The sequence below is a fragment of the Phoenix dactylifera genome, chromosome 5, assembly GCF_051530095.1.
Source record: "Phoenix dactylifera cultivar Ajwa chromosome 5, Ajwa_hap1_PhDact_Kaust_v1.1, whole genome shotgun sequence".
Taxonomy (NCBI): Eukaryota; Viridiplantae; Streptophyta; class Magnoliopsida; order Arecales; family Arecaceae; genus Phoenix; species Phoenix dactylifera.
In genome coordinates, this window is record NC_143194.1 from 9,197,844 (window position 1) to 9,213,454 (window position 15,611).

At 32.4% G+C, this 15,611-nt stretch overlaps 2 protein-coding genes across 3 annotated transcripts in view; both read right to left on the minus strand.

Moving 5' to 3' along the window:
- Positions 1-14,043, minus strand: part of LOC103721108 (protein ROOT HAIR DEFECTIVE 3 homolog 2-like) — a 41,207-nt gene extending 27,164 nt beyond the window's left edge. The window contains exons 1-2 of one of the 2 annotated variants that reach the window (XR_015986960.1): positions 13,848-13,983; positions 9,341-9,708 (exon numbers count right to left, since the gene is read on the minus strand). Coding sequence is in view for 1 of the 2 variants with exons in the window: in XM_008811165.4 (XP_008809387.4) it covers positions 9,341-9,488 (148 nt within the window). In the remaining variant the exon portion in view is untranslated. Of the gene's footprint in view, positions 1-9,340; positions 9,709-13,847 lie in introns of both variants that reach the window. The other variant, XM_008811165.4, reaches the window with a different exon arrangement.
- LOC148703362 (uncharacterized) lies at positions 6,000-7,225 on the minus strand. The gene is made up of 2 exons (XM_088721586.2): positions 6,203-7,225; positions 6,000-6,087 (listed from the first exon to the last, which is right to left on the minus strand). Exons 1-2 carry the CDS (start codon positions 7,147-7,149, stop codon positions 6,066-6,068), a joined length of 969 nt encoding a protein of 322 aa, XP_088577712.1. The 5' UTR covers positions 7,150-7,225; the 3' UTR covers positions 6,000-6,065.
- Positions 14,044-15,611: the final 1,568 nt, after the last annotated feature.

Consider the following 15,611-nt stretch of genomic DNA (forward strand, 5'->3'; position numbering starts at 1 on the left):
AGAGAGAGAGAGAGAGAGAGAGAGAGAGAGAGAGAGAGAGAGAGAGAATATTGTTCTTAGTCCAACCTTGTGAACTAATATCATAATCTTGATTAAAATATTCAGACAAAGAAATACGCCAACACATTTATCCTTGTGATTTAGGTAATAGTTAGACAAGGATTTTGCAACTTTAGGACAGATAAGACCCAGCTTACCAACCATGAGAAATGAAAAGTGAATATATTGCAGGAAAACTTACATATGTTCAAGATCCAACGAATTAGCAAACACAACATACATGGATAGCAGTTCATACTTTCACATGGGTGATATGTGCTATAGGATGGTAAAAAACTTGCATAAAAATGTAAGCTCCAATCCATGATAACAACCAGGATGCTAGCAGAACCAGGCAGTGGGAAAGTTCAGGATACAAGAAGATTCAGAAAAACAACCAAGTATTGTCAGAATCTAAAACAAAATAAATTCACAGAAAAAAAAGATGAAATATAATTCTAAAATAATTATAGAAAAGATCTAACAGGTAACTAACATTTCAGACTATGTTCTTCTGTGAGTCAAGAAAAGGTCAGGAAATCAGATAAAGAATTAGCAGACAAAAATAGAGAATATCTTTGGAACATCTAAAGAAAATATTTGAAATTATTTGTGATCAAATATTAAAATAATATACTCTCAAAATATTTGACATTATTTATGATCTACTATTGGAATAATAGTACCAAAGGAAATAATATAAAGATTTACTTCTTCTCAAACAGCATTTATCAATGTTATCATTTTGAGTTGAACCATAGGGCATAGATCTTGAAAAGCAAGGTTTCAAATACAAACGACAGGTACCATGTTGAAAAAAGATTGAGTATTTATTTAGGGTGAGAACAAAAGTTGCAAGATATTATAAGAATGCAGTGGGTCTAAGTAAAACAAGGGGAAGAGAAAAGCTTTAGTTGCCTTTGTTATTTAGTGATAAATATGGAGGGAGAAGAACAATTGGATTCTTAAGGAATACCACAAAATGGTGGTCTTTTGGATACATTAAGGCTAGGGAATTTTGGCTTCACGAATTTGTTGCTCTCCGGAACAATTTGGTCTTTCGGGAGGAGGTCGTTAGGTCATTGCCCTAAACTATGAAATCTTAAAATTAATGGCACTTAGAGGCGACATATCACATTTATCTATTCTCTTTTTCATCATTTTGTCTTATACTAGTAAAAAATTGCTCTAGCTACTAAAATAAGCTACTCTTGACTGACCCTAAAATTTGAAAAAATAGAAGTATTCAATATTGTTAATCCATCTAGTTAAGATTCATCAAGATATCCATAAATGGATCGTTCCCTTCAAGTTGAAGAGACAATGTCATCATGTTTACCTTGAAGGTTAAAATAACGCCCTATTTTCTTGTTTCTTCCTCAATAGCTGGTTATCTGGTCCATCCTTACTAGTGCTGGTAACCTAGTTGGAATTTGCCTTAGAGATATGAAATAAATAAAAAAAAGCTAGTAGCAATAAATAAGTCATATATTTCCATCTTCTACATGTTATGATGAAATGAGACAAGATACAAGTTAATAAGTTATAATGTATCTTCTCAAGTAAAAGAAGGAACCTTGCACAAGCACAATGCTGTCAAGCATCCATTTTGTTGATTTGCTTTGACTATCTAGTAGAAGATTAAGAAATAGAAAATATCTTTTGTATAGAATATAATTGTGTCAAAATTATCAAAATAGTGTCAGCTCCACAAATTATAAAGATGAGAATCATGTTAACTAGATGATATTGATTCCAATCACCCAAACGGACATTAACTTCACCCGTAACTCATCTTTAAGTAGGTTATCGACAACAAAGCATTTATATCTTATTATACTAATGATCACAGTTTCTCATTTCCTTTCCTCTCCTGTGCTTTTCAGTAACAAAGCATCATGAAGCTAAAAACAGACCACCGAACCTCATGGGAATTTGGAAAAACAGAGACTGCTCGCATTCTTCAAAGTACTGTTGATCTACCAAGATGCTTTGTAAAATATTTAAATCACATAAAAGAAAATCTAACAATTATAATAAAATAGTGGTAAGAAAATATCTGGCCTGTGAGGTGTGAGAGGCACGCCAAAAGACGCACTGTCCTAATACCGTTGTTGCCTCCCCACGTGCAGGTATTGGCGGTCAGCGACGGCTCCAAGATACAACCCAAACGGCTCACAGCGGGCCTAATCTACAGTGCACGTCTGTAGTAGGCAGATTACCTAGTCTATATCGGTTGCCCAATAATATAGAAAATTGTAAAAGAGAGAATGGTGGTAGAGAGAAACAATGAGAGGAAGAAGAAGGATTTTTTATTGTATTTTTTGTTAGATACAAGGAATGGCTCTTTTATAGGCCTTTTGTCATCCAACCATAACGGTTGAATACTTATGGCCTCATTAAGGCCATAATGAAAGATAATGGGAAGTTTTGAAACTTCCAAATGGAATTTGAAAAACTTAAAGATTATAACAACTCTTTTTTAAAAAATTTGGGGGTTACAAATCTTTTTTATTTACACCTCTTTAAAACTTTTCAAAATTTATTCAAATTCCAACAGTCCCCCACAAGTTTCAAAACTTTATAAAATCATATACATATATATAGAGAGAAATTTGGGCAGCTTTATACTATGCAATGGGTGCAGGTGTCTTCCGGACTTGAACCTACACTTAGTGTTGACAGTTCTAACCTGAAGGATCATAGTGAACTAAGTCTTGAACTAGACCCTTTGGACCAGATTTTAACATGCCACACACATAGTATTGATATAGACTTGGTGCGGGTTAGCGCTATTTATGGCCATGCGCTGAATCTTGATTCTCATGAGAGTTATTAGAGAACAGCCCAATTCTCACGGTCGCGGCCTCACGACAACTCTCATTTAGGTGAGTTCTCCAAGAATACATGTGACCTGTATCCTGCAGGAGTATGCCTGCCTCGGGCTCATTCAGGGTAACACCCTTCCTAACGTCACATATCAAAGCACTATTGCCATAGGGATGAGCAGGAGACTCTCTCCTTAAAAGTAGTGCTGAAATGAGTCACGCAATATGGATTGTTTCTACCCATTGAACCTTCTTCATGGGATCTCCAATCATAAAGGTTGGGTTACCTCCCTAGGTGACTCCCTTATGGGCTTAAGCCCATCCCCCTCGACAAATCAATGACAGCTTTCTTAGAAAGAGCTTTGGTTAGCTGATCAGCTATATTTTTCTCAGACTTTACAAATTCCAAAGATACAATATTCTTATTCAATAGGCTTTTAACTGATTTGTACCTCACTTGCAAATGTCTATTCATTTTCTTATTAGTATGTGCCTGCCTTACTAACTCTATTACTGCCTTACTATCACAATGTATGAAAATGGCAGGCATGGGTTTATTAACTAAAGGCATGTCAAGCATCAAGTTCTTAATCCACTCAGCCTCAGAGCAAGTTGTATCTAAAGCTATAAGTTCTGACTCCATAGTACTCCGAGAGATAATAGTTTGTTTCTTAGATCCCCAAGATATTGCTGCTCCACCCAAAAGAAATACATACCCTGAAGTGGACTTTACATCCATATTGTCTGTTATCCAATTCGCATCACTATACCCTTCAACTACATTCGGAAATCCCTTATAACACAATGAGTATTCCATGGTTCCTCTAAGATATTTAAAGACTCTCTCTAAAGCAATCCAATGATCTTTGTTAGGATTATGAGTATATCTACTAAGTCTCCCAACAGCATATGCTATATCAGGCCTAGTTTTATTTGCTATGTATAACAATGATCCAATCATTTGTGAGTACTTCAGTTGAGATACTGGTTCACCATTATTTTTCTTCAAATGCACATTTAGATCATATGGTGTTGATATAGATTTGCAATCAAAATAATTAAACTTTTTTAACATCTTTTCTATTGTACTGGTTTGATTAAGAGTAATTTCATTAGGTGTTCTTTCCAACTTCATTCCTAAAATTACATAGGCTTCTCCTAAATCCTTCATGTCAAACTTTCTAGAAAGATAAGACTTAACATCATTTACTATCTCCAAATTTGTCCCAAATATTAATATATCATCAACATAAAGACATAAGATCACATGTTCTCCATTACTCTCTTTGTAGTAGACACATTTATCATATTCATTAATCTTAAAGTCATATTCTAAGATCACCTTATCAAACTTCTCATGCCATTGCTTAGGAGCTTGTTTTAAACCATACAAGGATTTAACTAACTTACAGACCTTATGTTCTTGACCTTTAACTACAATACCTTCAGGTTGCTCCATATATATCTCTTCATTTATGTCTCCATTTAGAAAGGCAGTCTTAACATCCATTTGATGAATCACTAGATTATGCACTGATGCTAAAGCAACTAATATTCTAATCGTAGTTATCCTAGATACAGGTGAATATGTATCAAAGTATTCTATTCCTTCCTTTTGTGTAAAACCTTTAGCTACTAGTCTAGCTTTGTACTTGTCTATGGTTCCATCAGGTTTTAACTTCTTCTTGAACACCCATTTACACCCAATAGCTTTATTTCCAGGAGGTAAATTAGTTAACTCCCAAGTGTTATTTTGAATAATAGACTCTATCTCACTTTGTATAGCTTCCTTCCAAAATGGAGCATCTAAAGAAGACATAGCTTCCTTATAGGTAGTAGGATCTCCTTCTGTTAAAAAGGTATAAAATTCGTCTCCAAAATTTTTCTCTATTCTAGACCTTTTACTCCTTCTTAACTCTAATTGTGTTTCTGGTTCCTTAGATGCACTTGTACTAGTGGAAGGTTTATCATTAGTAGATGATTTATCTATTACTTGGTGTGAAATTTTATTTTTATAAGGAAATATATCTTCAAAATAGGTAGCATCTCTAGATTCTATAACTGTGTTGTTTGAAATTTCACTAATCTCAGAGTTTATAACTAAGAATCTATTGGCACTACTATTTTGAGCATACCCTATAAAGACAGCATCTATAGTTTTAGGCCCTATTTTCTTTCGCTTAGGCTCAGGGATTGCTACTTTAGCTAAACACCCCCACACTTTCAAGATTTTAAGATTAGGTGTTCTTTTCTTCCAAATTTCGTAAGGGGTCTTATCATTATCTTTCACAGTTACTCTATTCAATATGAAACATGCAGTAAGAATTGCTTCTCCCCACAAATTCTCAGGTAGCCCAAAACTTATCAACATCGCATTAACCATATCCATTAAAGTTCTATTCTTTCTTTCAGCTACTCCATTAGATTGAGGAGAGTATGGCGGAGTTATTTCATGTACTATTCCATATTCCTCACAGAAGATGCTAAAATTAGTAAGGGTATACTCACCTCCTCTGTCGGATCTGAGTTTCTTAATCTTTCTTTCTAATTGATTCTCTACTTCGGTCTTATAAATCTTGAATTTATTAAACACCTCATCTTTAGTTTTTATTAAGTACACATAGCAAAATTTCGAACAATCGTCTATAAAAGTCACAAAATACTTATTTCCTGCTCTAGTAGGTGGTCTGTTCGAATCACATACATCACTATGTATGAGCTCTAAGAGTTGAGTGTTTCTTTCTACAGACTTATAAGGCCTTTTAAGTTGTTTGGCTTGTACACATACTTCACATTTATGCTTAAAGTTTAGATTGGATTTAGGGACTAAATCTAGATCCATCATTCTTTTAATTTTCTTTAAGTGTATATGTCCCAATCGTTCATGCCATACATTAGAAGATTCAACATTGAAAACACTTGAAGAGATAACTTTAACTTCTGAAAGTACATTTAATTTAAACAACCCCTCACTAATAAATCCTTTCCCAACAAATACATTATTTTTTGAAATTACAACTTTATTGGATTCCATAACAACCTTGTATCCTTGTTGGACTAAGGATGACCCACTAACTAAATTTCTTCTGATTTCTGGAACATGTCGCACTCCTTTCAAAGTTAAGATCTTTCCAGATGTCATCTTCAAATATATGTCTCCAACTCCAAGCACACGTGCAACAGAGTCATTACCTAATGTTACACTTCCTCCACTTGATTTCTGATAAGTTTTAAAATAACCATGATCAAAACAAATATGTACATTAGCTCCAGAATCTAACCATCAATCTTTATTTCCATAAGTAAAATTAATAGAAGAAGAACTAAAGTTATACCTAAAGGATGGCTCAGCTGAATTCTCTTGATCCATCAACATATAGACTTGAGCCTTTGGATCTCTTTGATAGTGATTTGACTTGGGCTTCGGCTTATACTCCTCAGTCTTCTTGAAGAAGCAATCTTTCGCCATGTGATTAGTTCTCCCACAAACAAAGCATAGCCTTTTCTCACTTCCTTTGCCCTTGAATGTTTTATTATTATTATTATTACGGTATTGGAAGTTTTGGTTTTGGTTAGAACGATTGTGGAACCTATTATTTTTCTTGAAGTTCTTACCCCTATGTTGGAAATTATTTCTCTTGTAAAAATTCTTAGTATTATTTTCAACTAGGTTCACCTTAGGAGTCTTTTCATCCTCTTTCTTAGTATTGGCTCTATGTTTTTCCTCAACTCTAAGAGAGTTTATGACTTGGGTTAAGGTTAACTCTCCTTGTTTATGCCTAAGGGTCCTAGCAAAATCATTCCAAGATGATGGCAACTTATCTATAAGACATGAGACTTTAAAATCTTCACTAAATTTGGTTCCCTTTTTCTCAACTCCTCTCAGAAGTTCTTGATACTCATGAATTTGATCTCCCACTAGTTTATTGTCTACCATTTTATAACTATTAAAATTTGAGACAGTAAACCGATCAATGCCAGCATCTATCATCCCATATTCAGCCTCTAAAGCATCCCAAAGTTCTTTTGCACTTGAGGTAGTGGCATGATACATATCATAAAGGTGGTCAGACAAAGCACTAAGTATTCTATTATAGCAGTGGTACTCTACTTGCTCATTAGTCATTTGTGAAGGTAACTCTTGATTAGACCGTGGTTCCTCTATTGCAGATACAAGTCCTAACACAGTCAACCAATATTTAAGTTGTCTTTGCCACCTATGAAAATTTTGTCCACTAAATTTTTCAGGCTTAATACTATTAGCTTCTTCCATATTTGCCATTCTAAATTTTAAACTCTAAGTTTTTAAAGTTTAAAAAGGGCAGTAGAGTATTCAACTGTGAGAAAAAATAATAACAATAATGTCACTAATGAATAAATTTAAACAAGATGTTCCTAAGAGTATCTCTTAATAATATACTATGTAACAATAACTTTACTAATAATTGTAAAGGAAAACAACCCTAATGTCACCAATTAGATTTAATACTTATATCTTCACCAAAACTTTTTTTTTTTTTTTAATCAGAACAGTAAACTTTTTTTTTTGTATATATTAAATAGTAAACTGTTTTTTTTTAAAAGCAGTAAACTATTTTCTTAATTAAAAACAGTAAACTATTTTTTATATTAAAACAATAAACTGTTTTTTTTAATTAAAAGAGTAAACTGTTTTTTTTTTAACAGTAAATTGTTTTCTTTGATTAAACAGTAAACTATTTTTTTTCTATTAAACAGTAAACTGTTTTTTTTATTTAAAACAGTAAACTGTTTTTTTTTTAATTAAACAGTAAACTGTTTTTTGTTGAAACAGTAAACTGTTTTTTTTTTTTTAACAGTAAATTGTTTCCTTTGATTAAACAGTAAACTGTTTTTTTTTTATTAAACAGTAAACTGTTTTTTTTTATTAAAACAGTAAACTGTTTTTTTAATTAAACAGTAAACTGTTTTTTGTTGAAACAGTAAACTGTTTTTTTTTTAACAGTAAATTGTTTTCTTTGATTAATTAGTAAACTGTTTTTTTTGATTAAACAGTAAACTGTTTTTTTTTTATTAAACAGTAAACTGTTTTTTTTTAATTAAAACAGTAAACTTTTTTTTTTTGATTAAACAGTAAACTGTTTTTTGTTAAAACAGTAAACTGTTTTTTTATTAAAACAGTAAACTGTTTTTTTTTTATTAAAACAGTAATCTATTTTCTTGATCAAAACAGTAAACTTTTTTTTTATTAAAACAGTAAAACAGTAAACTGATTTTTTTTAATTAAACAGTAAACTGTTTTTTTTTATTAAGCAGTAAACTGTTTTTTTTTATTAAACAGTTTAATATTAAAATTGAGAATCTAAAGCTAAACTATATATATATTATTATTTAAAGTGTATTCAGCAATGATTTCTATCAAAGATGAACAAAAACAGTGTTCAACTATGCATCTTGCAGAATATATAAACATATAGATGAAACAATATAACAACGGTTTTAGAATGTTGATCTACCAAGATGCTTTGTAAAATATTTAAATCACATAAAAGAAAATCTAACAATTATAATAAAATAGTGGTAAGAAAATATCTGGCCTGTGAGGTGTGAGAGGCACGCCAAAAGACGCACTGTCCTAATACCGTTGTTGCCTCCCCACGTGCAGGTATTGGCGGTCAGCGACGGCTCCAAGATACAACCCAAACGGCTCACAGCGGGCCTAATCTACAGTGCACGTCTGTAGTAGGCAGATTACCTAGTCTATATCGGTTGCCCAATAATATAGAAAATTGTAAAAGAGAGAATGGTGGTAGAGAGAAACAATGAGAGGAAGAAGAAGGATTTTTTATTGTATTTTTTGTTAGATACAAGGAATGGCTCTTTTATAGGCCTTTTGTCATCCAACCATAACGGTTGAATACTTATGGCCTCATTAAGGCCATAATGAAAGATAATGGGAAGTTTTGAAACTTCCAAATGGAATTTGAAAAACTTAAAGATTATAACAACTCTTTTTTAAAAAATTTGGGGGTTACAAATCTTTTTTATTTACATCTCTTTAAAACTTTTCAAAATTTATTCAAATTCCAACAAGTACATCACATTATCTACTATGTTCTCTATTCTTCTTAATTAACGAAAGATGGGGCATTTATCTTTTTAATGACCCAAGTGCTTCTAAAAAGAAATCAGCATACAGATGCAAATGTGCCATTCAGCATTAAATGCCAAGATTCTGTTCAAGAATCAGGCAATCAGCATTGTTAGCTATATGATCAACTCCACATACCACCACTACAGATACCCCGTTCAAAAAATAAGAGAGAAAAAAAGCAATTTTTACTACACAAGAGACAATTTTTAGTCAAATTTAATGCATTACTTTAGATTTGAACAAAGAATCCATCTCAGAGGAATTGAAATCCGGAGACTGATCATTCTTTGACGAAAAAATCAGGAGAAAATACGCGAGAGAAGTGAACAGAGTGGCTCACCGCTGCTCTGCGGGCCCACGATGGAGACGACGGCGTAGGAGAGGCCTAACTTGGAGAGCTTCACAGCCTTGACGAACTGCTCCAGGCCTTCCACGTTGAAGGTCCCGTCACTGTGGATCAGCTGCGTCGTACAGACCTCGTCCCCCATCTCCAATACGAAGAAAACAGCCACGGACAAGAGGGGAGGAGAGTGCGACGGAAGCTCCGGTCGATTTCTTCTAGGGTTTTGGAGGGGAGAGGAGAAGCTCGAGGGGAGGGACGAGTCGAACTCGGAGGAAGAGAGCTTCGGTGGCCGGAGTCCAGAAGGAGTCTACGTTTCTCCGTCTGTACACAGTGGCGATATTTGGATGTCTGGTTTTTTATATGATCTGCACATCAACCAACTCTGACATGAATGCGGGAAAATTTTGAAAAAGATTGAGATGCTTAATTTTTTTTATTTTTTTCAACTAGTTATAACACATGGCCACTAAATTTTTTAGATTTAAAATAATTTAATTAAAATCTAAATTCTAAAATGAATTAAAACTAATTGATTCATAATTATTTTTTTCTCATATATTATATTACAATTTCATTTCTTGGTATCCAAAGTGTCCGGCCTGCACCTCTCTCCATAGTTCTTAAAAGTCTACCCTCCAAATATAGGAGGATGTCTTTTTAAACAAATTTGGAATTCTTTTCTTGCCAAATTGGATTTTCTCTTAAAGCATGTTTCAAAGGTTAGCATGGACAAGTTCTCTTTTGAAAGTTCCAAGAGTTCATACATACTAAGGTATCCTTTTCAAAAGTTTTCAAATTCTTTTCTTACTGGATACTTCAAAAGTTAACATAAGTGAGCTCTTGAATGCAGTCTTTAAACCTCCTTTTCTTATCATCAAAATTTTAGATCCGAATCTCTCTTCTATGAAAGTCTAGTGTAATTTGAATCTACCATGAGAAAAATGTAATAAATCAACTAATATGATTATGCTTAGTTTCGAAATTAGGGTTATAGAGTTATTTTGGAACCATAGGAGATTTAGCCAATTTTATGTAGTTTAAATATTGAGAATTAAAATTTTATATTTTAAAATTTTAAATTCAATTAAATTTAAACATCACAATGACAATCATCTAGACTAATCCTAAAATTTAAATACATTTATTAAATTAAATAAAAAATTTAAATATATTTTCTAAATGAAATTAAATTATTAATTTAATTAAAATATATAAAAATTAAATTTCTTAATCTTTCACTTTCAAAAATAACCCTAATCGTGTCTCTATTAAAAATTTGAACAAATATTTCTTTGGTAAAAATCTTAAAACATGCTAGACTTATATAAAAGGAATTTTATCTCATTAAACCAAAAAAAAAAAGGGCAGAGATATTTGGGTTCTAAAGTATCTGTCCTGCACCTCTCTTGATAGTGCTTTGAGTCTACACTGCAAATACATTAAGACATCTTTTTAAAAAGTTTTGAAATTCTTTTCTTACCAAATTGGATTTTCTCTTAAAGAATGTTTCAAAAGTTAGCATGGGCTAGTTCCCTTTTGAAAGTTCTGAGAGTTTATACATACTAAGATAACCTTTTCAAAAGTTTTCAAATTCTTTTCTTATAGGGTACTTCAAAAGTTTACATAAGTGAGCTGTTGAATACAGTCTTTAAACCTTCTTTCCTTATCCTCGAAATTTTAGATCTGAATCTCTCTTCTATAAAAGTCTAGTGCAATTGAAATCTACTTTGAGAGAAATGTAATTATAATTATTATTAAAAAAAATTAATTTTTTAAATCGACTAATCTGATTGTGATTATTTTGGACTAGGGTTATAGAGTTATTTTTGGAATTGTAAGATTAGGAGATTTAGCCATTTTTATGTAGTTTAAATATTAAGAATTAAAATTTTATATTTTTTTAAAGTTTAAACTTAATTAAAACTTGATTAGGAGATTAGCAGATTTACTACCATTATTGAAACTTGATTGACGCGATTCAAGATGTATTGCTAACTCAATGATAGTTATAATAAAAATCATTTCACCTGGGATATGTATAACTAGTTAATGCATGCTTACATTTGTGAATCAATCAATTAATAATCTATAGTTTAGGCTAGCATAAACCATATATTTGCAATAAAGTGGTAGATGTAGTTGTAGAAAATCAAGAGTAAAACATAGAAAATTAAGTAAAATTTTAATAAAATCAAACTTGTCCATAAAGAGTATTGCCAAAGCCGGTATGTTAATAACAAAGCTCAAATTGTACAATTATTTGGCCATGAGACAATGTGGCTCAACAAACAAAATATTAATGGAGCAAATACCAACGATACTAAAAAGAAAAATATGACCTATAAAAGAAAATTTATGTTAGCCCATCTATAATCTACCAGTGGAGGTTGTATATCAGCATAATATTAATATCTCACCGGTAAAGATTATATAGTGGCACATCAATACTTTGCTAGTTGAGAATTATATATTGGTACTTTGACTATTCCTAAATTCATTACTCTAGCCAAAGCCATAGGGTATAAGCATGGTCATAATTAAATAGGTTATTGAGTTGAATTACGATATTTTTCAAATTATGCTTGTAGATATGAATATAAATTTCAGCATAATATTTGAAATTATATTTATGAATATGAACTGAGTATTTGAGAAATTATGGAAATTCTTATTTGCCTATATAGATATATTAAATTTGCTTATATACATAGTATAAATAAGAAAACTTATTAATTTATGAAAATCAAGAGTAAGAAGGTCCTATCTTTCGACCCTAAGGCATAAATATCATCGTGATTTGTAATATTTTTTTTTTATTGCCGTCCTTTTTGTTTTCTCCTTAATCCAAGTATGGCTTGAGCGCACGGTCACGGATGAGTTCCTATGCTTGTATGGGTGTTTGGACCAGATAACCAACATTTTTCATGGGGTATTATGACTTGGGTTTTGGCATAGCATGTTTCATTTGGCTATTGTATGGCCTAGGATTCTACAAAAGGACCAATGAAGGATTAGGAATAGGAACGGCTCCCACACCCACCTCTTTTAATTAAAAAATAGGGGAGCATGGCCAACTTAAGACTACTTATAACTAAAGCATTTCTCAAGGTTTTTAACTAAATAACCTCCTCCCAAATGGAGGAGTGCAACCATAGGTTGCAACCCAATTCACTTACAATGTAACAACAATTATTCATAGAAGATCGAGCATTATTTTTTAATTTGGTTAACAAGAAGAAGTCCTAGTTCTTGTGGCTTTATATCCAAGAGTAAGCTTTTAGGGCGTGGTTGTTATATATATATTTGTTGATTTCTTTTTTGATTGAGTGAAAGGCACAACGTTAGTCTATGTAAATTACAGCTGCAGCAACTCAAAAAGCTGAGAGTGTAGAGTTACATGGCATCTCCAATATAGTTGTAGTCATGTTGATTGTGCTGACAATAAATATAGTAAGCAAGGAAATAGATACCATCAATCCAAGAGATAAATGTTATAAAGTCTCCCTCTAACCAAATGTGCTTGAAATTAAAGATAACAGACTTTAAAAAGTAGTGAACAAGTAATTTAGTTTCAATATTTCAATATAAACGTATGAGAAATAAGGATAGAGAGATTTGCACACCTGAGAAAAGAATCAAAAGTCTAGACACCATGTGGATGAACATTCTTTAATAACAAGCATAGTTTGGCATACCACATACACATGGAAGGCTTCTTACTAATAGAAATGCCAATGGACTGGCTCACCCTGAACAACCCAAAGATCTAACTCGGAAAAAGCTAAGCTTGGGCTCATGTTTTAGAGCCTAGGGTTAGGCTCGGAGCTTACAAATTAAGGTAATAGTTTTCGGTTAATATGGGCCTAGCCTGAAAGCATATCAAGCACATTAAGATTTTCTTTTGCACATTGGCAACCTACATAGAGGGGAGGGAGGGGTTGGAGGAGGAAGATGTTCCTTGTAGAACTAAATTATCCAAGTTGGCTTGTTCCTTGTAGAAAATCTTATCATTTTAAATCTTACAAGTCTCCAAGAAAATCCAGAAAAATCTTTTGAGTAAACAACAGTGTCAAAACTAGCGTTATGATGCCAATATTGTGGATGATGCTAGAAGTGGTGCACACAAAACTAGGATTACCGCACAACTACCAAGACTAGTGAATAGAAGTTAAGATTAATGGGTTTGAAGATAAACTATATAACATTATTCACATTAAAATCAGTTTGGGTCAACCAATTAAGTAATGGATTGGTCGATTAAGTAATTAGTTAATTGAATGACTAAGGTTTGGGTTAAAACTTTTATAGGTAATGTGTGAGCTTGGAAAAAATAAAGTTGGCCACTAAAGTCATTCATCCACCACCTCGAGGTTTCTTTCCAATAAAATTAACCACCAACAGGTAGTTTTTTTCATGGAGAAAACTAACGAAAGGAAAGTTATTTCCAGTAATAACCACCATCTCCTTCTTCCATAATAGCATGAAAATAATTTCAATTGCTTACCTTCAACACATTTGATACTACTGCAGTTGCCTTCCACCTTATAATCCTATAGAGAGCTTGGTAGGATGGTTCCAGCCTACAATACTAGGATTCGAAACCTTTCTTGACATGAAGGATCTTTTAATCATCAATAAACACCACTTTAATTCTGCTCGAAGAGGGAAGGTTTGATTTGCTCCTACAAGGGACCTTGAGTAACCATAGAGCAAAGGTTCGATTTGCTTTTACATAAAGGTTGAGTGACCCTCAAATATAGAGGGATCATAGAGTTAGAGGTCTCGTGTGCAAGAAGTTCAAGTAACTTGTGAAGTTGGTGTTAGCATCTTTCTATCATCAAGGAAGCAACTCGAGTTTCGCCTACAAGCAAATGAGTTAACTTACTACTCTTTCTATAATGGGATTCGAGTGACAGAATTATTTGTTATTGAAGTGACAAAGTCAAGTTATTCCTCTCCTTCTTTTCATGATTAATTCTTTCATTGACCTATATATGTTGCATTGCAATCATTGTTACTAAAATTCATTTATTATTTCCCCCATCAGTCTCTTTTTATTTTCTTTATAATAGTCGGTCGGCAAATTTTAGTTTTTATTACTCAAGGCATGAAAAGAATCTAAATATCTCTGCTTGATCTAATCCATGATTAATCACAAAGAGAAAATTTAAAAATTTATAAACATTTTCTCATGACTTCATTGGTGAAGCTGAGTGATCGTTTAAAATGTTAATTAAAAATAAGAAAACATTTTAGACACCATTGCTGGGGAACCAAATGATTAGCTTGTGTGCCTTCTAATATTAACTAGGTGAACATCTTCAAATTTGCTCGAGAAGGGCAATTGATTGGATGGAAAAACACCTAACGGCCGAAATATTGATTTTATTTTCTAATTTCGAATGGCCAAATGTAACTTTATCAAGAAAGACTAATGAGTTCCGATCTGTATTGACCGAGATTAATGGGCATGATTGACTTTATACATTAAATCACGGGCCAACCATCCATTGCTAGGCTAGGTATCTAAAGCATATGCATCAAGAATTAAGAGTATTTAGTTCACAATTACTCATTCTTATAAAATAGACAAGAAAAGCAAGGAACTAGAGAAAGGAAAAAACAAGATCGGTAAACTAGTGACTCGGACTCGATTTGCTCCCTACTAATTTCTTTTGAGGCAAATGAGTCAATTCGACAGCTCGGGCAAGTCATCTATTTTATACACAGTAGAAATGGTTGATGGATCTAAATATTCAAAATTTTAATTTGAACTCAATATGCTTAAATCTTCTAAGAATAATAAAGAATATATAGATATTATAGACATAAACTTGACAACCAAATGCAGTAGGAGATAATATTACCATAATGGTCCAACATTCCATCAATTAACCATGCCCAAATCATTTATTCTAGAAATATGTAGGACTCATCTTGTTTGCGGGAAAAGAGAGGAAAAAAGTATGGTCAAGGGAAAAACAAAGAAACACTTCTTTTTTGGTTGAAGTTTTCAAAGCAGAGAGATGTGAAAGTAGCATTCCCATAAAAATAAGATTTCTATGTTTTATGGCAAAGAAGAACCCATAAGGGATATGGAAAAGCTACTTTTCCACTGGTTGAAAATTTAGATTTTTTTTTCAAAATTATCCTTAAGACATCAAAATTTATTGATAAGATTTTTTCTTTTATTAAAGGTATAATAGATATTTCACACAACTTTCTTAAAAAAGTGGATACTCAACCAAATATAAGTCACTCTAAAATG

What these genes read in the sequence shown, in the direction of transcription:
- LOC148703362 (XM_088721586.2), bottom strand. Translation starts at nt 7,149, where the DNA reads ATGGCAAATATGGAAGAAGCTAATAGTATTAAGCCTGAAAAATTTAGT. An exon ending in TCAGCTGAGCCATCCTTTAG is followed by an intron (nt 6,088 to 6,202) that starts GTATAACTTTAG and finishes AAAACTTATCAG; the next exon opens with AAATCAAGTGGAGGAAGTGT.